At 40.2% G+C, this 23,033-nt stretch overlaps 1 protein-coding gene and 6 non-coding genes across 7 annotated transcripts; 2 read left to right on the top strand and 5 right to left on the bottom strand.

The window, feature by feature from the left end:
* Positions 1–12,707: 12,707 nt before the first annotated feature.
* TRNAC-GCA (transfer RNA cysteine (anticodon GCA)) lies at positions 12,708–12,779 on the bottom strand. Its single transcript has one exon. It is a non-coding gene; the product is annotated as a tRNA-Cys (tRNA).
* A 467-nt stretch (positions 12,780–13,246) lies between these two features.
* Positions 13,247–13,318, bottom strand: TRNAC-GCA (transfer RNA cysteine (anticodon GCA)). The gene has a single exon. It is a non-coding gene; the product is annotated as a tRNA-Cys (tRNA).
* Positions 13,319–13,691: 373 nt separating this feature from the next.
* TRNAC-GCA (transfer RNA cysteine (anticodon GCA)) lies at positions 13,692–13,763 on the bottom strand. Its single transcript has one exon. It is a non-coding gene; the product is annotated as a tRNA-Cys (tRNA).
* A 138-nt stretch (positions 13,764–13,901) lies between these two features.
* TRNAC-GCA (transfer RNA cysteine (anticodon GCA)) lies at positions 13,902–13,973 on the bottom strand. The gene has a single exon. It is a non-coding gene; the product is annotated as a tRNA-Cys (tRNA).
* An 856-nt stretch (positions 13,974–14,829) lies between these two features.
* Positions 14,830–19,988, top strand: Cht7 (chitinase 7). The gene is made up of 7 exons (XM_064687058.1): positions 14,830–15,305; positions 15,828–16,225; positions 16,645–17,206; positions 17,524–17,635; positions 17,697–18,667; positions 19,228–19,429; positions 19,494–19,988. The coding sequence occupies exons 1-7, from the start codon at positions 15,270–15,272 to the stop codon at positions 19,697–19,699; spliced, it is 2,487 nt and encodes an 828-aa protein (XP_064543128.1). The 5' UTR covers positions 14,830–15,269; the 3' UTR covers positions 19,700–19,988.
* Positions 19,989–20,560: 572 nt separating this feature from the next.
* On the bottom strand, positions 20,561–20,683 carry LOC135432479 (U5 spliceosomal RNA). The gene has a single exon (XR_010436910.1). It is a non-coding gene; the product is annotated as a U5 spliceosomal RNA (small nuclear RNA).
* A 231-nt stretch (positions 20,684–20,914) lies between these two features.
* On the top strand, positions 20,915–21,110 carry LOC135432473 (U2 spliceosomal RNA). Its single transcript, XR_010436908.1, has one exon. It is a non-coding gene; the product is annotated as a U2 spliceosomal RNA (small nuclear RNA).
* The last annotated feature ends 1,923 nt before the right edge of the window (positions 21,111–23,033 follow it).

Genomic DNA, 23,033 nt, shown 5'->3' on the forward strand with positions numbered 1-23,033 from the left:
GGATTTGACTTATAAATTAATTTTTAAAAGTAACTTTTTGGTTTCTAGACAATTGTATCCCAATTCTGCTTCACACACTTCTCTCTCAACATTGAGTTAAATTTTAACATGTGGAATAAACAACAAGAAAAAATCAAAAAAAAAACCCTTCATTTGGCTTTGCCTTATAAATAAATTATTAATATTAATAATTAATTGCTTTCTGGGCAATTGTATTTTAATTTGTTTGCACACGGAGCAATTCTTTCAAGCATCCCTCACGAACCTCACTGCAAACATAATGTCAAATGTTAGCATGTGGTAAAAAATAACGAGAAAATGCTAGAAAAAGCGCAAATCAAAAAATAACGCAATTGAAGTTGGCTTATAAATTAATTAATTATTATTCATTTTAATATTTATTCCGTGTCTCAACAATTGTTTTGTAATTCTGCTCGTAAATGGAGCAGGTCGTGTTGCCCCCCCCCCCCCCCCCCCTCGACCATTGCCCGCTGGCAACATAATGTTAAATGTTAATTGGCAACAGAGCAAAAGTTTTCATTGCCTTTGCAGCAATTTGCGTTTGTTAATTAGCCGCCCCTGCCCGCCCCGCTGGCAGTCACGCCCCCAACAGCCCGTCAGCCCGTCAGCCCCGTCAATAGACGCGCCATTGACAAGCGTGACTGACATGTGCAGCTTTTTTTTTGTTTCTTTCGTTGTTGTTGTTGTTGCTCTAACCGAAAAACTCTCACTTTCATTTAGCTGAAGCGCGCAGCTTGACAATTGAGTGAACACTCGCACAGAATTTGTTTGTGAAACAAACAATTCAAATAACGAGTTGACTTTTACGTGGCCCCGGCTTGTGTTTACATTTGGAAAAAAGTAGATAGTAAATACACACACACACACACACAATAATAATTGCACATTGCATGGGAGACAGACTTTCTCCCAAAAAACAAAAAACAAGCAAAAGGCAGCGACGGAAGTTGGCAGCGGGCCAACTCCGCGTATGCGTAATATGAGGCATATTGAAGCCATATATCTGGCTAACATATAACACGCTTATTACATACTTACATACTTACTTACAGACATATATGAAATGTCAAACCCCACAACATGCACAAACACAATATTATAAAATGTTACTAAAAAGGCCGCAAGCAAAAATATTGAAAAAAATCAAAAAAAAAAAATAAAATGCCAGCAAGAATGTTGGCTGCTTTAATTGACGGCTGCTGCTGACAGCCACTTACTTTATATTTTTTATACCCTCGCCAAGGGTATTTTAATAATATCATGTGCTATACACATATGTGAAGAAGAGTCAGCAATAGTAAGAGTCAAATCGAGACGTTAGAGGCTGAAATTTTGACTGTTGTTTATATCTTGAAAGTGGTTTCGGGGAATTCCACCCGCAAGTGTGGAAAAGTCGTGGAACTGGGTTAAATGAAACTTTACATGTTTACTATCAGTTGGGACTCAAATTCATTTTCAAAAAAGATCTTTATAAAAATTAATTTGAGACGAGTTTCACCCAACTTAAATGTCTGTGGGTCAAGGATGGGTTGGATAAAGTTTCGGATTTAAATTCACTTCGAAATATCTTTATAAAGTTTCACTTGAGATGTGATGCACACTCTTTTCAAAATTTATCCCACTTAGATAAAATATGCGTCAATAAAAGTTTAAATGAGCGCAAAACCTTGTGACCAAATGTTGGTTCTCAATTTGAAAGACTTTGTAAAATATAACTGGAGACGGGAAGTAAAAGATAGCTTGAGGTGGATTTGAATTCGTGCTGAATATGTGTGGAAATGTGATAACTTGAATTGGGAGAAACTATTTTGGCTGGAGCTTGAAAGTAGTTGCTAGCATTCGTACTTAAAGTGTATTCAATATTCGGCACATCGAATTTAACTATTTCTTTACTATTTTATTTGTATTTTATCTGAGATACGCGAGTCACAATTACTTTGGCCTAGCCCTGACGGGCGGCCTGCAGCTGCAGTTGAGTGTATTGAATGCTGGCGCTCAGCTGCAGCTGAGTGGGCAGCTCAATTGTTTGTGCCGCAGTTTAAACAATACACACACACACACAAACACACACACACACACACTCGAACAAACTACAAAACACAATTCACTTTTATGCTGATTTGTGTGCAATAAATTTGCATATTCAGCAAAATAAACTTATTCGAGAGGCGAATGCGAATGCGAATGCATCAATTGGTTATTGAACTATTAAAAGCCCGCTGCTGACACTAATTCAAGTCCATAGATAAAGTACATTTAGCTACGCATCCAAAGTAAACTCAAGCCAAGACAAATTTAGCCAAGCAAAACAAAAGACTTAGGCAACGAACCTGCTGCTGTGATCAGGAAGTGCGCATAAAACCAACCATTTGTTTAAGCATTTAAATAACTAACTTTGCTTAGATTTTGTCGCATAATTGTCACACACACACACGCACACACACGCGCGCGCACAACAACTTCTCAATGCCAAACGACAGTGGAGCAAAATAAACAAATAAAGCTAATTATGGACACAAATATATCAATCAGTTGTCCAGCTGCTGGACGACAGAAGCCAAACAAAACAAAAGCAGCCAAAATAAGCAAGAGTGCTCTAGACGGGTCAGCACGACCAGAAGATACCCTGCAATCAGCGGCAATCTAACTTACCTCTATACAAGCCCCAAAAGCTTGACTTGGAATAGCAACCCTTGTTAACTTCGGTTCTTACAGTCCGATCTCGGTTAAATTTTCAGGACTTTAATGGGGCATACAAAAGTGTGTGCATTCCAAGTTTTGTGTATCTAGCTATATTAATCTTCGAGCTATGCTAAACCATATTTCAGTATCAACTCTTGTCTAAATTAAGAAAATGGGTGGAAGTATCAAAAGAAAATTATAATCTCATCCTACATTGGACTTGGGCGAATAAACCTTTAGATTTGAAGTTTCAGTTTTCCCTCTGCCTGTGACAAACATAAGCACAAAACCAAAATACCCATATCCCCCAATTGCAAAGAGTATTGAGTCTAACAAAAGAAACCAAAAAATCATAGATCTAAATGTGCTTGTGTGTGTATAAATCGAAAACGAGGGCTGCCTAATCAACACACAAAACGCAGTCGAAATTAAACTCGTTTATTGTTATATAAAAAAAAAATCGATTTACATATATTATACAGAAGATATAGCCGCAGGCCAGGCGACAAACATAATCGCATAGCCAAAGCTGAGTATTAAAAAAAATCCAATCATTATCAGCCAAAATCATTGAGCCCCAGCTCATGCAACCGCCCCCCGCGCCTGTCCCTGTCCCTGCCCTCAGCTAAATGCTGCTAATGAAAATAAAAATATATATATATGTGTATATATACGAATATCTGTTATCTTGGGCTATATCGAACTTTCAAACAGTTGCACAACACATTTTGTGTTATGTTTAATTTTTTGTGTTTTTTTTGATTTTTTATTTTGTGTTTTTTTTTTTTGAATTTTTTTTGCCTGGCGTTTGGCAACTTTTCACAAACGTTTTTTTTTTGTTGTTTTTATTTTTGACCACTTCATAATTAAACTAATTAACTGTAAATGCAATTTGTTGTAGTGTTTTTTTTTTTCGCTCGCCCCAATCCATTTCATTTTCATTTTCGTTTTCATTTTGATTTGCTGGCCCTTCCGCCGGCCGCAATTAACTTGTATCTATACATTTGGCTATTATTTCTGTTTTGGCCATAAATTCAGCTGGCAATGCCATAAAAACGTTTGACTTAATACCGTCGTTTAAGCCGTCTAGGCCATAAGCCGCGATAGCCGCTCTATAAACTGGCCAGCCTCGCTTTGGCCCAGACGTCATTCAATTTGAATATCTGTATACTCAACTTATTATATATACAACAAAAAATAAACACACGACGCGGCAAACTGGTTTATTGTTTTTGTTGGTCTTTGATTTGGCCCAAAAGGTTAAAGTTGAACAATGGCAAATACATAATTTGTCCATACACAGACTCTGCTTAGTACATGTACTAACTGCAAGCAGCTTTGCAAGCAAGTGAGAGTGAACTAGTTGAGCGTGACCGACTGGCAGATACCCTTTCTTCTACATAGTTTATGCCGTGTCCTTACTTTTTCTTTAGCTTACTTTGCTTTTATTCTTTAAGAAATGCGCTCTTGAGTAACTTTGGTATTTAAAGTGCGATTGGGACCGACTGGCAGATACCCTTTCTTCTACATATACATACGAAAAGACACACTTACAAGCAAACACACTGAGTATATGCCATGTCCTTACTTTTTCTTTGGCTCAACTTAGCTTTTATTCTTTAAGAAATGCACTCTTGAGTAACTTTGGTATTTATAGTGCGATTGGGACCGACTGGCAGATACCCTTTCTTCTACATTTACATACAAAAAGACACACATACACGCAGAGTTTATGCCATGTCCTTACTTTTTCTTTGGCTCAACTTAGCTTTTATTCTTTAAGAAATGCGCTTTTCAGTAACTTCGGTATTTATTGTCCGATTGGTATGCGAGTTTCTAGGGCATATATATGGCAGCCAAATGTGTGTAAATGCCAGAGCACAAAACTGTATCCCTTAGTTCTTACAGTTTTGAGGGGAAAGCGAGAGGGAGGTATCTCAAATGTGAAATAACCTGAAGCTGTGTAGGCTATACGAGAGTCTACATACGAAATTTGATGTCTCTAGCTCTAAAAATTCAGAGATATGCTTAAAAAAATGAAATTTCTATATTGATTTTTATTGATAGAATGGAACAAGGGTAATTTTAAGATGATTCCAAAGTAACTTGCTCAGCCCAAGCAACAGGAAGAGTCAGGTTCAAACATAAAAGTCTCCAGCTCTTAAAGCTCCCGAGATAAAGCTAGATAGATCGAACTGTTAATGCTGGTCAAAAATTTTATTACCTTATGTTGTCTCGAAAAAGCCTCCTTTTGCCCGTTACGCACATCTAAAAATAATTCAGCATACCCCTTTTATGCATTTCCAATGGCCTCAGGGTATAATGAAACACAAAATTTCACTCTTCTGTGCCTCGACGTTGCCTTTTTTTCGTATTTCTTTGTCGCTTTGTTTATTAATAAAAGCGCATACGTTTTACATAAGGGGGCGGCTGCTGCTGGCGTTGTACAAGCTCATGACATAATGTCCGGGACCCGGGCCAGTTCCTTATTGTTGTTTTGTGCTCTGCACGCCCCTAACTCTCATCACAAAATGCATGTGAAACCAGAAAGAAAAAAAATATGACATTTGAGGCGCAGCGTAGCGCGAAACTAACCTAACCACCATCCATGGCATTATCTTGTATAGATATGATTTATTACAAATATTAGCAATTAAGCTTTATCATAATTACCAATTAGTTAAGTAACATTGCCTAAAGGGTATCTGGTAATAAATAACATTTATAATGTTAGAGGTGGAGCAAAGCTGAAGGCAGAAGCAATTTTAAGGCAATGCATTTTTGTATATGGTTGATTGGGAGATGAGTCTTTTTAGAGAGCTGAGAAATTTGTGATGATTTGCTTTCGAGGAAACCTCCCTTTGCCGTAAAATTGATAGATTTCCATTGCCTGGCTTTGTTTTTTGAGCATATCTCGGGGACTATAGGAGTTAGAAACGCGAGCTTTGGTATGCGATTCCCCATAAAGCATATACATATAGGAAATAATTCAATTTAGTTATAACACTTTCCACTCATAAGTTATTTCCTATATCTCGAAGACTATTAGAGTTAGAGATACTAAATTTGGTATGCAAGTTCTCGTATAACACCTGCAGATGAGAAATAATTCAGTTGAGTTATAACTATCTCCACTCCAGAGTTATATCCTAGTTTCTTGGTATGACAGCCTCACTTGAATGCCACATGAGCTGGCGACCTTTTTTAAGCAAATCTCGGAGATTATAAAAGCTAGGGACACCAAATTTGGAATGTAGCTTCTCACACAGCATATACAAATGAGAAATATATCACGTGTTAAAACTAACTCCACTCCAAAGTTATATCCTAGCTTTTAGGAATGATAATCTTAATTCAAAGCCATATAAGCCTTACCCAATTACTGAGTAACAGACCACAAGAAGTTATTTAAGAAAGTGAAAGATAAATCAGATGCAAAATGTGGCAAAGCTTGCGTTACCGGGCAACCCCTGAGGCAAGAGCTGAGCACACTCAGAAGTTCAAGCTAGTCCCGAGTCTAGTCAACACCTTGGAGTCAACTCTCTTGAACAGCTGTCGCGGCGTTATGCGCGTTCGTTAACTTCAATTAGCGGGTCGATTATAAATGCTGTTTGTGGCTTAAGTCTTTTGTTGCGCCAGCAGAAATCAAAAGTGGCCAACACGAGTTCCCAAAACAAAAAGTGGGGAGAAAAAAATAAACAAGTAAAAAACTGGAAATAAAACCGGCATTTACATTAATGTGACACTGACAAATTGCCAAATTCTTGACGAGGCCAGACAAAAAACAAATGTGACTGCAACTGTGGCCCAGCGCTCTGAAACAAATGGACATAAATTTGATTGACATTATGAACAAGATTTGTAGGAAACGCTCCCACAGCAGCAGCAAAAATACCAAACCGTTCTGCAGTGGAACGGAAGTTGTGTGCACTCAACTGTTGAGAGATATCTCGCTGCCAAGCCAGGCCAAAAGAATAATGGCCACAATTATGTAGACAGCTCCTCCTCAGATCCACACGACTTCCAAGCCGCAACTGACTCACGTTTAAGCCATTTTCAAGTGAAGCATATAAAAATCTGTCGCATCTCCGAATTTTTGTAGGGGCTGCGTGGGCCTAGCCCACTAAATAGCTGACTAGTCACGGCTCTGCAGTGCTAATACCCATTAAAAAATGGGCTAAAAAGGGGTATGCTATTTTGTGCATATGTTTGTAACAGGCGGAAGTATGCAACTGCGAGTCGCTCTAACCACGTTTAATCTGGCAAAATATTTCCCCTTACCATATAGATAGCTCCTTCTTTTTCCACAATAACGATAAATATCGATTTGGAGTGGAGGTTTTTGAGCCTAGCTCGACAATTTTAGGCGCTAGACACACCCAACTTGGCGTTTAGATTCTTGTATAAGTTATACTTTTGTGATACCTCTCCACATTCCCATTAGAACTCAATACTGAAAGTAGAACCTTGCGCTTAGGTTTATATAGAATTTACTATGCCATAAGCAAGCCCTGAAAGTTGCCTAAAGATGGGACTGTGAATACCGAAGTTAATCGGGAAAGCATTACCTATACATAGTGTGGAGCTAAGGAAAGAAGAAGCGTAGTCTCATGTATTTTTGGTTTGCCTTGTATATGTTTACCTGGAATTTGCTAGAATGTTCAGCCGGGTTCAGGGTATTCCCTAGTCCAGCCCCTTTCGACTAGAGCACTCTTCCTCTTAAGCATAAAAAAGCATGAAATATATGTATGGTATATATTTTTGTATATATATATCAGCTGGAGCCTGATGCCAATGGCCGCTTCAGGGTTATGCTGTAGCAGGAAGTAAATGGCCAAGTGGCTAACTGGCAACTGGCCCAAGCTCCACACCCAGCTCTTACAGAATCGTAATGGTAATTCGAATCGAATCTCGTTTTGGCCAGTTGGAAGTGCGCAATTTTTAGCATTATTCTAATTGGTCAGTGAACCAGTTTCTGCTGCACTTAATGAGCACTGACTCATGCGCTGCATGTGTGTGTGTCTGCGTGTGTGTGTGTGGCTGCCTGTCTCCAAGCCAAACTCGTTTGCGTTAACGGAGGCTTTGGCCAGATTGCGCAAGGTCGTCTGGTCAGGACAGGTGCGCGCATTTCAACTCAATTGTCGAGGCGAGCCCAAAACACGAGAAGGAAAAACACGAAAAGCACAATGCAAAAGGTTTGCCAAGCCACAAGACCTTTTGTTAAAAGCCAGGCTAAAGAAAAAAGTCAGAAAACAACAACAACTGTTGCCAAACAGTTATGACTGCTGACTTATTAAAGCCCGTTAAGCCAATGCACACACACACACACACACACACACACACACACACACACGCGAAGAGTCATCAACTCGCGCGTGTCGCCAACTTTGCCGCGGTTTTCTTTTTTCCATTTTGAGTAGAGTTTTATTTTTTTTTGCTTTTTTCTTAATATTATTTTTTAGTTTTATTATTTGTATTTGTGCGCCTCACCTTGAGCTGAATTTCGGTCAAGCCAAAAGGCATTCGGCTTAATTAAATGCTTAGAGTCGAGCGAAGCTAAGCGAAAATTTCAATAAATTTCATTTCAAATACAAAACAAGCCACCAAAATGCAGCGAATGCAGCGCCATAAACGAAAGACTTAAGCGACAAACGCGACGGCGCAGGCAGCGACAGCGGCAGCGAAGCATGATTAATGCAGCTTTTGCGCAATTCGCGTCGCATGCTGAAAATACTAAAAGAGCGCACAACAAACGCAATTGTTAACAAAAAGCAAATAAATAAAATGTGTAAAATGTATGCAAATAAATTGCAATTTATGCGCTTTCTTGCGTGCAAGTGAAAACCCCTTCGGCAGACAGCTGCAAAGATCAAAATATTATATTTGATATCCGATGAATGCGAAATGAAAGGCGCACTCATCGCTCGTGTGGGCTGAAGTAACACTTGAAACTCGAGCGTTAGGATTTCGTTTTCACAGAGTCGGACTTCAGATGAAGTGACGCGACGAGTGCGACGAGCGCGACGAGTGCAGCCGCCGACATATCCAGCTAAATGATCATATTCTGTCTGACAGATATATCTGACGGCAACAAAACAAACATCATTTTGTATGCCCTGCAGGCGGCAGGCAGCGGGTAGCTTCGACTGCATAGGGCAGATGAATAGGAAGATGAGCTGAGTCGCTATAGCCAGGTCAGTCTGTATGTCTCTTTGCTGGAAACTTAAAATTCGATATATATATATATATATATACTCTCGTATACATTATGCAAAACGAATTTATCATGTTTTCGATAATTCCGACCATTTGCTTATCGATAAATATCGATTTTGAGACATTTTCTCTCTTTTGCAGTTCTCTCTTTTTCTTAAGATCTGTCTCTCTCTCTCTCTTTCTCGAGATCATACGCAGCACAAGTTGACTTCGTTTTTTATTTCGTATAATTCCCTAATTTTCTTAAGATCGATAAAAATCGATTTCATTCAAGTTTTTTTGGGCATATCTCAGGAACTATAAAAGCTATTTAGCTGGCCTTAAAAGGTGTATACATAAGATATATAATTGATTAATTATTAATAAATTATTATTAAAAAAGTCTCTTTTCACCAGGAAATTTCGACATTTTAAGAGAGATATCAAATAGATTTTTGGTACACACAATATATCTTACACACATAATCCCTTGGAAAAAAAAACCAAGTTATTTCAGAATACATTTTTAGACAATATGTACTTTTACTGGCAGACTTTTTGCCCTTCGTCTTCCCGGGGCTTCGAACTCTAAATTACGCTACTCAGTCAAATATGCAAGGGTAGCTGCAAGTGCGAATATCTCTTGCAGCAAGAGCATGCGTACAGGGTATGTGAACGGCGAGCAAACTCGTAATTAACTTAATATTTTCTTTAATTTTCCTCTCCTTTTTTTTTTTGCGCAATCGGAAAAATAGCCAATCTATCGCTTGGAATGCAGTTAGCTTGTCTCTTATTGTGTTAGCTTCGCCCTCTCTCTCCCTCTCTCTCTCTCTCTCTCTCTCGTTCTCTTTCGCTAGCCCTGTCTCCCTCTCTGTCTATTAGTTATTGACTTTTATTTGGTGTTGTCGTAACCAGCAAACAGTAATCGGCAAACCCACAAAATGCTTGGCGCAAATCCACGGACCACGACTTGGCTGTGCTCCAGCGGAGCCGCTGGAGTCTCTCTCTCTCTCTCTCTCTCTCTGTCGCTAATGATACTTGGCTACAATTGCCCGAAATGGACAACAATAGTTTTACGTAAGCCAACGCCGCGTGCAACAACGGCAACAACGGCAACATTCTGCAATCGGAGCCGAGATTTGGACGCGATTTTCCTTTTTTTTCGTTTTGTTTTTCGAAAAGATGATTTGCTAAAAATCGAAAAATCGAAAACTGGCAGCTCTTGATGGAGCGCAGCGTCGATTCTGGCCATTTCGCTTTCGTGGAGAAGAAAATGAAAGGCATTTAGACATGTTTTCACCTCAACTCAGATGGCGCACAAAACCAGTTGATCCAGTCCCCCCCAGCTCCCCCCAGCTCCCCCGAGCTTCCCAGCTTCCCATGCCGGTTCACGCAATAAGGAACCTTTTTTGTGTGAGCCGACAGATGTTATTTTGGTGCGAACTCTTTGCTTATATACCCTTTTAGAGGGTATAACAATTTGGTCATTTAATGGGTAATTACATCAAATAAATCTCTTTTGCAATTCTCCTGATAACTCTGCGAGCTCGCAAGGGTATCTTATCTTCGGCTTGCTGTTCTTTCATTAATTTAGCTGGCCAATCGGATGCTAAAACATTTAAATAACTTGACCGAAAAGAGTTTTGCTGATTTTAGATAAGTTGGGGGAACATAAAATACTTTATAATCTTGTAAATCTCTTCATCAATTCTCCTGATATCTCTGAGAGTTTGCAAGGGTATCTCATCTTCGGCTTGCGCATTTTAAATTTATAATTTAATTTATGCATTAATTTAGACGAGGCTAAAACATTTAAATGAATTGCCCGAAGAGAGCTGATTTTAGATAAGTTGCGGGAGGGTTGTCTAAACCAGTTTCACTTTTAACTGCATCTCAGATGCTGCCAAAGAATTTTATTAGCTCTCAGATTTATGGGCTCGTCGCAGCGCTTTTGGCCGGGGCTAGATCATAAATTATGTGTATTTGCCGCGACCTTGATGCGACCCCCTTTTGGCCAATGGGCGTCCGTTCGTCCGTCCGTCTGTTCGTCCGCCTCTAACTGTTATTTGCGCTTTTAACAAGCGACGCACGTTTTGTGCCAATTTTGGCCAATTCTTTCTAACTGTCGGTGAAAGGCAGCCAACAGCCAACAGTCAACAGTTGTGTAACGTGTTCTTAATGACAGACGGCCAATGGCATACCAAGCAGCTTCGGTTGACAGGTAATCGCTGAAGAAGTTAGATAAATGTTAAATTATGATATCATAAGCCAAGCTAATGCAGAGAAAACAGCTTAGAGAAAAAGTTAAAGACGTACTCAGGTAGATTAATATGTCAGTGCAAAGGTTTAAAAACCTGGCCAAAGAATGGCTTCTGCAACTTTGAGCAGGACCAACAAGCAAGAGGTCGCTGGTTCAAATTGAGTAGCAAACTTTATGCTTATTGAAGTAAAAAAAAACAATATTAAATGCAGAAAGTATCACAGAAATGTTTGAAGTTAACGGAAAGTACACAAAAAGATTCCTTAGTACTTCCATACAAAACATTATTTATTAGAACCTGCGTGAGGGTTCAAACCCTAAAAACTTCTTGCTTTGTGTGCCGACGCTTGATATACTTTTTTTTGGAATATAATATTTAACCATTATATTTGCTTGTTAATGTTAATAACAATTTTAAAAATATATATTTAAAAAAAATATATTAATAAGATATTTTCCAAAAACCTTGTTCCTGACAGAATGTTAATATCTCTGCAATCTTATCTTCTGTCAAGGCATAATAATAAATAATATAAACGGAATTTGCTATAAATAACTTCCAAAACAATTTATTTAAATGCTTAACAAATAGTAAAAAATAATTGCGTTTTCTAGCTTTTTCTTTAACAAGTCAACAAGTCTTGCGGCATACAAATATATGCCTAAAAAAAACCCCAACAAGCTGATAGAAATTATCATCATGATAGACCTACTTGTAATTCGCTTTTGCAATTGTCCGTGCAATACGAAATTGTTAAGCTATTGCGTATGGTTGATTTTGGGCAGTGTAGGTCGCACAAGTGATATTATTCAAAGTCAAGAGAGTCGCTCGATTTGACATTGTCATTGCCATTACTAATGCGAAGATGTCACCGAAAATTGCTTCAGATGCGACACAATCGAAATAAAAATACAATATACTACATATGCATAATAAAGAGCTCTAAATAATTTTAATTAGTTGTCGAGACAAGCGACTGTCAGTCCAGCGAAGAGGCTCATTGTTTGGACACATCCAACTCCATCTCCGACTCCGTCTCCGACTCCGACTCCGTCTCGGGCTCGTTAACTGGGTCAATGTCAAGAGCTGGCCGCTTGGCGCAATTAACGCGTCTTTTGTTTGTAATCTTTTTGGGCGCCACTTCGGTGTGAACAAACTGGAGTGGAGAGGTGAGTGGAGAGTGAAGTGGAGTGGAGAGTGGAGAGTAGTCGAAGGGCCGCGAACGATCGTGCTCTGACCTTCTCACGGCGGCAAATTAAAATCCATTGCTGTCAAGTGCCACGTAATTTGCTGAAACTTGACGTGCCCTGCCCCCACATAAATCATTTTATAATATTTATACAAAATAATCATGTACACATAACTCTGATTAATCGCCATTAACATGTTGATGTTTGTTTCTTTCACAGTTGCCGCCGCGTTTGCTGCGAATCGCCTTTGTGATATGTCTGCTGATTGTTTTGCTCTCGCCCTCCACAGACAGCGCACAGAGTAAGTACAAAAAGAAGAATTAAATATTATAATTAATAGTATATAAAAGATTTACCAAGGGGACACCCGGGTTTGAACCGGGGACCTCTCGATCTGCAGTCGAATGCTCTACCACTGAGCTATATCCCCACTTATGTAAGCGGCGCTAATTTAGCCAAGAACAGCTGCTAAAATTTTAACACAGCATTCTGTTTATGTGTGTGTGGAAGTTTCCTTCTCAAACTTGACAGAAAGACCAGCCGAGGCGGAAGTTGATAATCAGCCTATTGTTGTTGCGTTTGCGCTTTGATTTCCTTTATCTGTCCCATTATCATGAAACAGCAAGAGCAACATGTTTCCTAAATGACATTGCATTATGTACCATGTGGCTTGATAAATCTAGAAAACATGTTTCGGAACATGCGAAACAGTTTTTTAATTGCTTGAACAACAATGACAACAAAAACCACTTTAAATTCAGATAAATGCATGCTGATATAATTAATGTGCAGCTAATTATTGCTGAAATTGATCAAAATATATTATTTAATTAAGGCAAAAGATTGTCTTATTAAACAAAAATCAGTTTATGGTTGAAAATAAAATAAAAAAAAATCAGGGGACACCCGGGTTTGAACCGGGGACCTCTCGATCTGCAGTCGAATGCTCTACCACTGAGCTATATCCCCATGCGGACGCTCGCTGCCTAAACATTTAATTCAGCCAATTTGCTGTGAATTCGCTCAATACTGTTGTGTGGTAATATTTAACCTTTTGTTCATTGTACATTTTAATGATGTAATGCTGCAAAATACTTTCATCAATATTAGAGCGGTAATTGATGAAGGTAGATAAACACAAAATAAATTATAATTATAAGGGATTGCCATGTGTCAATGCACCATTTTAAAAATACACAGGAAAGTTGGGCTAATCTTAAGCAATATTCACACAAATTAATTTATTTTCTTGTGCAACATACTTTCAAAATAAGCTACACCCGTTCCTTTTATTCAAAAAAAAATTGAAATTCAAAGCAAAAGGCAACAAAAAAGTTTACCAAGGGGACACCCGGGTTTGAACCGGGGACCTCTCGATCTGCAGTCGAATGCTCTACCACTGAGCTATATCCCCACACTACAAACCGCAGCCATTGGAGCTACAATCCCCAAGCAACTACAAGTTCGTGTTTTAAATTATAAATAGAACAAACAGATTATGAGTATTGAATTCAAGTGCTGATAAAAAGAATTATTTGTAAAAAGTTTACCTAGGGGACACCCGGGTTTGAACCGGGGACCTCTCGATCTGCAGTCGAATGCTCTACCACTGAGCTATATCCCCAGATACAAGACCGTCGACTTAGCTGGCACTAGAACTGCGAGCCACAACGCAATTTAAAAATAAGCACAAGGCAACCCCCCAGCAAAAGCTGAAACACTTGCATGCGCTTATTCGTATAGCCGAAGTCCATAAATGGAACACTTCGTCTTTGTTTTGTCTTGTTTTGCTGTGTGGGCTTGCGCAGTGAGAGGCCCGCTGCTAGATGAAATATTTATTTGGACCGGTTATAAGCAGAAATGTCGCGTATTGCACGCTTTAGCTGACTGACGCTCTGACGTGCAACATTCGCCATAATTTTGCATTGTTATTTCAGCTGGCGACAATTTAAAATCATTTTTAATTTCACGAAAAACAGGTATTAAACAGCCACACTTTAATTGCCCAAGTATTTACGTACAGCCAGTATCATTAATGTAAACAAATTATCATGCATCTTCATTAAAACAAGAAAACTTTAAATAGACAGACATTGTCAAATGGACTGGAATATAATCAAAGTTAATTTGTCTGACAGCTCAAGACTTATTTTAAAAAATAATAGCCACTTGATAAATGCCATCGAGTGCTTGTGATCGACGTTGCAAGAGCTATAATCGATAGTCAATGATTGATGATGATTGATGTTCGAGTGTGTTGAGAGGCAAATGATGTTCAGCTGTCATTTGATAGCTTTTTGGGTCAGTGCTGAACGACATACGAATTAAAGCTGTATCTTTAAAATACTCTTGTAAAATTTCAGAAAATTCATATAGTAAAAAAAGCCTAGGAAACAAATAAAAAAATTAATAAAATATATATTAAATCATTAATCAATTTTCATTTGCAGCCAAGACGCGCCGGCGTCTGCGACGTCCCACGACGGTGAGCAGCTCCTCGCGCAGCAATTTGTTGGCCTCCAAGAAGTCAACGGTAGCGCCCGTCGCTGAGAAGCGCATCGATCAGGAGCCCGCCTCGACCACACGCGTGACCAGAACGCGTCTGCGCTCCAAGTCCAAGCTGCGCGGTGGAGCAGCTGCAGCAGCAGCAGCGGCTGCCGGCGGCACCGCGCTCGTGGCCAGCGGCTCATCGCTGAAGGGCAAGAAGACAAAGGTGGACGATGGAACGCCAAAGATCGTCTGCTACTATACGAACTGGTCGCAATATCGTGTGAAAATTGGCAAGTTTGTGCCAGAGGATATACCCGCCGATCTGTGCACGCACATTATCTTTGCCTTCGGCTGGCTGAAGAAGGGCAAGCTGAGCTCCTATGAATCGAACGATGAGACCAAGGATAATGTGCCTGGTCTGTACGAGCGCATGATGAGCCTGCGCAAGGCCAATCCCAAACTGAAGGTAAGTGTACTAGTCTGTATCTAGTCTACATAGATAAACTAGTTTGCCTTGATTGGTTGACTGATTGAATGACTGATTGAATGACTGACTGACAGATTGACTGACTGATAGACTGACTGACTGATTGAATGACTGATAGACTGACTATTTGATTAACTGATTGCTTGACTGACTGACTGATTGATTGACTGACTGATTGATTGATTGACTGACTGATTGACTGATTAACTGAATGACTGACTGACTGACTTACTGACTGAATGACTGACTGACCTATTGAATGACTGTCTGACTGAATGATAGACCGACACACCAACTGACTGACTGACTGATTGAATGACTGACTGACTGACTGATTGACTTACTGAATGACCATCTGACTCATCAACATACGGCCCACACCGTAAAAGCTGGGAAGCTGACGTTGAATCAGCAAGGGAGAGGTGGCTGGTTCAATTCCCACAGTAATTTCCCGTTTTTTTATATGTTTATTTATCTTATTATTATTGAATTATTTCACAGATTTTGCTCGCAATTGGTGGCTGGTCCTTTGGCACACAGAAGTTCAAGGACATGTCGGCCACACGGTACACGCGCCAAACGTTTGTCTATTCGGCTATTCCCTTTCTGCGTAAGCGTGGCTTCGATGGCCTGGACATGGATTGGGAATACCCCAAGGGCACCGATGACAAGAAGAACTTTGTGCTGTTGCTGAAGGAGCTGCGCGAGGCATTCGATGCTGAGGCCCAGGAGCTGAAGCAGCCGCGTCTCCTGCTCTCCGCGGCTGTGCCCGTCGGTCCGGACAATGTGCGCGGCGGCTACGATGTGCCCGCCATTGCCAGCTATCTGGACTTTATCAATCTGATGGCCTACGATTTCCACGGCAAATGGGAACGCGAAACGGGACACAATGCACCACTGTAAGTACCCGAATTTGATGTCTCCAGCTCCAAGATGGGTCAATGCCTTGATTGATTGACTGACTGACTGACAGACTGATTGAATGACTGACTGACTGACTTACTGACTGACTTTCTGACTGATTGAATGACTGACTGACTCATTGAATGACTGACTGATTGACTGATTGAATGACTGACTTACTGACTGACTGACTGAATGATTGATTGAATGACTGGCTGACTGACTGACTGATTGACTGACTGACTGACTGACTAACTGACTAACTAATTGATTGACTGACTGACTGATTGACTGACTGACTCATCAACATACAGCCCAAACCGTAAAGCTGGGAAACTAATGTCGAGTAACTCCTTTCCATCAGGGAATAATTATACCAGCTTCTAGTCTCTAACTAAGCTCTCTTTGTTTGCAGCTATGCCCCTTCGTCGGACTCGGAGTGGCGCAAGCAGCTGTCGGTGGATAATGCCGCCAATCTGTGGGTCAAAATGGGCGCACCCAAGGAAAAGCTGATCATTGGCATGCCCACATATGGACGCTCCTTTACGCTGGCCAGCACGGATAAGCATGGACCGAATGCGCCCGCCACGGGCGGTGGTCGCGAGGGCGTCTACACCAAGGAGAGCGGTTTCCTGGCCTACTACGAGATCTGCGAGATGCTGCTCAACGGCGCCGTCTATGTCTGGGACGAGGAGATGAAGGTGCCCTACTTGGTCGACGGTGATCAGTGGGTCGGCTTCGATGATGAGCGCGCCATTAGAAATAAAATGCAATGGATCAAAACGAATGGCTTTGGCGGCGCCATGGTCTGGACCATAGACATGGACGACTTCAAGGGCGAGGTGTGCGGCGGCAATGTCAAGTATCCATTGATTGGCGCCATGCGCGAGGAGCTGCTGGGCATATCGCGCGGCAAGGAGGCCAAGGACGTCAACTGGACAGCCATTGCAGCCACATTCGAGGACATCGAAGAAGAGGTAAGCCCAGCTGTAAGCGTACTAAATATTTGTTGATGAACCAGTTCACGATTTGAACCAATTGCAACGAGCAACTTAGTTCTTTAGATTGGTTCTTATCACATTTTTTGAATGACAACTAATTCAATTTGTAGTTGAACCAGTTCACGATTTGAACCAATGTAAACGATCTTGAGCTTTGTTTTCCACATTGGTTCTTTTCACATTTTTTGAATGAAAACTAATTCAATTTAAATTCTTATGAAATGATGAAGTTGCCTAAGTACTTTTTCTGTATGTTCCATACCTAGTTTAATCTCATCTATTTTGACTTACAGAAACCGGAACCCATCAAGATTTCGGTGGATGAGGTTCTCAAGAAGGTGCGCAAGCCGCAGACGCAGAAGAAACAACGCATCAAGTCGGGTGCGAATGCCATCAACCAGAACAGTAAGTCAACAATGGACTACGCTTCGCATTTAGCATCTAAATAATCTTTGGTTACTTGCAGCACGTCCCGCTCAGGTCTTCTGTTACTTGACCAGCTGGTCTGCCAAGCGTCCCGGCGCTGGCAAATTCGAGCCGGACAACATTGATCCCAAGCTCTGCACACACATTGTCTATGCCTTTGCCACGCTGCAGGACTACAAGCTGACGGAGGCCACCGATGATGATCCCGAGAACTATGAGAGCGTTATTGCCCTGCGCGATACAAATCCGGATCTGCAAATTCTGCTGGCCATTGGCGGCTGGGCCTTTGGCTCGACGCCCTTCAAGGAGCTCACCTCGAACGTCTTCCGCATGAACCAGTTCGTCTACGAAGCTATTGACTTTTTGAGGGATTACAAATTCAACGGCCTTGATGTCGACTGGGAGTATCCGCGCGGCGCCGAGGATCGTGTCGCCTACGTAAATCTATTGCGCGAGCTGCGTGTTGCCTTCGAGGGTGAGGCCAAATCTTCGGGCCTGCCACGCCTACTGCTAACTGCTGCCGTGCCCGCCTCCTTTGAGGCCATCGCCGCCGGCTACGATGTGCCGGAGATCTCCAAATATCTGGACTTTATCAATGTGATGACCTACGATTTCCATGGCCAGTGGGAGCGCACAGTGGGCCACAATTCGCCGCTGTTTGCTTTGGAGTCGGCCACCGGCTACCAAAAGAAACTGACTGTCGATTACAGCGCACGCGAGTGGGTGAAACAGGGTGCGCCCAAGGAGAAGCTGCTCATCGGTATGCCCACATATGGACGCAGCTTTGAGCTGGTCAACGAGACACAATTCGATATCGGTTCACCCTCGTCGGGCGGCGGCAAGGCCGGCAAGTTCACCAGCGAGGCGGGCTTCCTTAGCTACTATGAGGTCTGCTCCTTCCTGGCAGCTGACAATACAACTCTGGTGTGGGACTCCGAGCAGCAGGTGCCCTTCGCCTACCGAGGCAACCAATGGGTGGGCTTCGATGACGAACGTTCACTGAAAACCAAGGTAAGTTCTGGCAGTAGCTAATCTTTAAGCTTAGAATTTATTTTATTGAGTCGTTCAATTGAACTAATCTTCAAACTGAAAGAAGTTCCAGTTTAGCGTTAACTCAAGTGCCATTTTGAGTAATTAATCGTTCAGTCGTTCAAATTGATGAGTCGTTCAAATTGATGAGTCGCAACAAAGTTCCAGTTGCTCTTTAATTCAAGCGCCAATTTGAGTTTCAATTCGTTCAGTCGTTCATATGTAACCCAAATTATCGTTTAGTCGTTCAGTCATTCATTAGTTATGTCGTTCATTTGATTCCCTTCTGAGCAACGTTCCAGTTGATCGTTAATTCAAATGTCATTCGTTCAGTTTTTCATATTTCAAATTGCTGAGTCGTTCATTTGAGTTGCTTTATCGTTAAGTAGTTCATTTCATGCCTGTATTCGCTCAGTAGTTCAATTGAGTGTTGCCATTTTGACTCCTCTTTCGTTAAGTTGTTGAATTGTTTTAGTGAATTAAACTTGCAAGTAAAATGATACTTATATTAATATTTACAACTATATTCTCTGCTTTTTTAGACGGAGTGGCTGAAGGAGCAGGGCTTTGGCGGCATCATGGTCTGGTCGATTGATATGGATGACTTCTCCGGACGCTGCGGCAACGGCAAATATCCTTTGCTGAATGCCTTAACCGATGAGCTGAAGGACTACAAGGTTGAGCTGGAATACGATGGACCCTACGAGTCGCATGGTCCACGCGGCGCATACACAACAAAGGATCGTAAGTCTTAAAGCGGATACTAATCGATAGTTACTCTGACTAAGCAAACTCTTCTCATGTGCAGCGCATGATGTGACCTGCGCGGAGGAGGACGGGCATATTAGCTACCACAAGGATTGGGCCGACTGCACGCATTACTATATGTGCGAGGGAGAGCGCAAGCATCACATGCCGTGTCCGGCCAATCTGGTCTTCAATCCACAGGAGAATGTCTGCGATTGGCCCGAGAACGTGGAGGGCTGCCACGCGCCAACAGAGGCGCCCGCCTAAGCGACCCGATCTGACTCGAAAAGGGTTTAAAAGGAGCTTTGTCCGGGCCTTGTTGGCCTTTTCAAGTTGTTAATACATACATACATTATTAAATGTTGCGCCCCCCCCCTCCCCCTCTTTACCCTTTTAGTTTAAGTTGAAATGCGAAACTGCCACGAAAAACACTTCTGCTGCCCGCAAAGCCGCCCGCCCCCGCCAAGCCCCACAAACTAACGCGAAAAATACTCAAAAGTTTGCTCAAAATCAGCTGAATTTTTTGTACTAAATATAAGTTCTAATTAAAGCTTAAGTTTAAGTAGTTTATATGATGTAGCTAAAAAGGATTGCACAACAATTTAGAAACAGTGTTGCCAACTCATCTATTTTTCAACATCGATTTCAGTTACTTTTCTCAAACGACAGTTGGCAACACTGTTTAAAAGTGAACCAGAACACATATACACACACACACACATCTCCTCCGCTTAGCTTTCGCATTTGCCGTTCGATTTAAATTCGAAAATTTTGTTTGAAAAAATAGGGTATTTAGCAGCGGCCGAACTTTTATATATTTAACTGTGATAATCACATAAGAAAACCGATCAAGTAACAAGAACAAGACAAATTTTTAACCCAAACAAAAAAAATAGTGCCCTATAAATTTTAAAAAAATCACAAAATTGCCTCAAATTCTGCCGCAAAACGCAACACGAACACATAATACCCTAAATGTTGACACAAAAGTTGAACATTTTCAAGTTTTAACTGTAAAATTTGTATTATACGTTGTAATTATTTAGTTAAAATAAACAACAATCAAAAATGTATGTGTGTGTAGATGTTTAAGTGCTTATTTATAATTTCGTATATGCATTAATTAATGGCCCAATTTTGCAATCGGGCGCTAGCAAAAATTATTTTAGACTCATTAGAGTGCTCCTCTCCACGGAAATCTTTAGTAAAAGGCGAAAGATTTATTCGACAACTGAAGAGAAGCCAGAGTAATTCGAACACACACAACAGCGACCACACCATGCCGTCGCCGCCAGAACCATTTGGGAATTACAGCGCGCTTGACAGTTAACGAAAGCGCACAATTTAAAGCATACTTTGCGGCGCGGGCAAAACCACCACCAATGAGTAACTGCGCATGAGCCGTTTTGTTGCTGCACTCGAGTTCTCAAATGGTTTTGGCCAACTGGCAATGAGTAGAGGCTGGAATAACGGTAACTAGTTATCGCTTCTCGGCCTTATGGCTAAGATCAAAGTGTAGTATCTGTTCTTATCAGCTTAACATCTGATAGATCCTCCATCGGAGGACAACAAATGTTAAACTGATTTTTGGAATTTGACGGAGTGCTAGGAGCTTGCTCCACCTCTGTCGCGGGTTGGCCTGGTATTGCAGTACCGCCAGGATTTCGGCCCAACTAAATAATAAATGACGATGTGTTAAATGTTAGATGTTGAAAGATGGAAGACCCTGTTATGGCATAGATGGATTGACATATGTTAGATGCTGGGTTGTTTTCAAAGGTCGACGGCCGGAAACAGCTGCAGTTTAAAACAGTCTCCAGCTATTTATAACAGGGTATCAGAAACTATTTTGAGGCGGGGTTGGCAACACTGGTCTAGAGTGTTTGTTAACCTACAGTTAGTTTTTGGCTGGGGAAAGTTGATTTTTTTAGCTAGTCAAGAAAAGACACTTCGAAACTTTTTCTTTTAAACATTTTATTATTTTTTTTTTGTATCGGTTTTTCTCAAAAGTTTTCTTTTACATTTTGTTTTTGTAGGTTTTCGTTTGTTTTTTTTTTTTTTTTAATAATAAAATTTATAACTAATTAATTAGTCTTACTTTGAAGTACACAATAACTTAAAAAAAGAAAAGTACGAGTATACAATTGATGCCTGACACAAACAGAAAGAGGCGTGAAAACGAGGGGCGCGGGAAAAAAGAAGAAGAAGAAAGTAAGCCAAAAACAAAACGTTTGGTGTACAAAAAATGGTGTGCAACAACAAAAAATAATAATGCATAAAGTTGTAGATATATATATGTGTATAAAGGTGTATAAGATCGAGCCACAGCATTCGGCAATAATAATTGTTAACGGGGGCTTAAACATAAATCAAATGGGCGTATTTTTACAAAAACTTCTATGACATTTTCGCTGGTGGTTTTTTGAGTGGTTGAAGCCATTTGTTTGTGGTTTTTGGATTTAGATCGGTTACGTGATATGCGGCCTTTAAAATAATATATATATATATATGTGCATATATATATATATAGACAGACTTTTAAGTAAGTTTTGTTGTACTTGCAAATTTTGGAGCGTGCTTTAAAAAGGTGTGTGTGTGTGTGTGTGTGTGTGTGATAAATTATATGTATAAACCATTATAAATATTGCATTCTCAGAGACCGAAGACCATCAAGAGTTGTACATGTACAAAAAATTAGTATATATGTATATACATATCACGCTGTGTGTGGCCTAGACGTTATCGTTTCCGCTGCTTTTGTTTTTCTGTGTGTGGCCTAGACGTTTCCGTTTCCGTTTCCGGTTCCGTTTCGTTTTTGTATTGTGTTTTGAGCAACTTGCCAAGTCGCGCTGTGCGTCGCTTTGCATGTTCTTTTATCAACTTGCTTTTTTAAGACTTCTTATTACAACAATTTTTATACTTTTTACAAATACATAGTTTCATTTGCAATTACATTTTTGCTTAAATCCATTTCGTTTAAAAAATATTTCGCTATAAAAATATTAGTTGAAAAATAAGAAATGTTTTTATGTTGTTGTTGTTGTTGTGTTGTAGTTGTTGTTGCTGTAGGGTATTTTAGGGGCAGGCGCTCAGACAAATTTCTTAAAACATATATTTTTTTCTTTTGTGTGGTTCCGCGCAATTTTCTTTCAACTTTTCCATTTTACTTTTTGCTGTCGCTCAACATTTTCGCACTGCACAAATTTTGCTTTCGTTTTAATTTTACGTTTTTTGTTTGTTTTTTTTTTTTTAGTTTAGACTTTTCAATACATATAAATACTTTCTTTCTTTCTCCTCTTTTTCGTTTAGCTCTGTAAAAATAGATCAACTTTTTGCTTCTTCTTTTTTTTCGTACTTTTTTGTTTCGCTTTTTTTGTGTTTTAACATATTTTGCAAGTTTTTTTTTTTACAGTTTTTTTGTTTTCTTTTGTTTACGTTTTTTTTTTGTTGTTGTATATTTTGCTCTTTTTTGACATTTTTTTTTTGTTGTATTTTTTCTTTTTGGAGAGATTTCGTTATTAAAAAGTTGTTTTGCTCCTTTTCTGTTTGTTGTTATTGGTTTATTTGTTGTTGTTGTTGTTGTTGTATGTAAGTTTAAATG

The sequence above is a fragment of the Drosophila montana genome, unplaced genomic scaffold (assembly GCF_035044405.1).
Source record: "Drosophila montana isolate Dmon_TW-CO22-7 unplaced genomic scaffold, ASM3504440v1 contig_1455_1, whole genome shotgun sequence".
NCBI classification, from domain to species: domain Eukaryota; kingdom Metazoa; phylum Arthropoda; class Insecta; order Diptera; family Drosophilidae; genus Drosophila; species Drosophila montana.

What these genes read in the sequence shown, in the direction of transcription:
- Cht7 (XM_064687058.1), top strand. Translation starts at nt 15,270, where the DNA reads ATGATGAGCCTGCGCAAGGCCAATCCCAAACTGAAG. An exon ending in ACGGGACACAATGCACCACT is followed by an intron (nt 16,226 to 16,644) that starts GTAAGTACCCGA and finishes CTTTGTTTGCAG; the next exon opens with CTATGCCCCTTCGTCGGACT. An exon ending in AACGTTCACTGAAAACCAAG is followed by an intron (nt 18,668 to 19,227) that starts GTAAGTTCTGGC and finishes CTGCTTTTTTAG; the next exon opens with ACGGAGTGGCTGAAGGAGCA.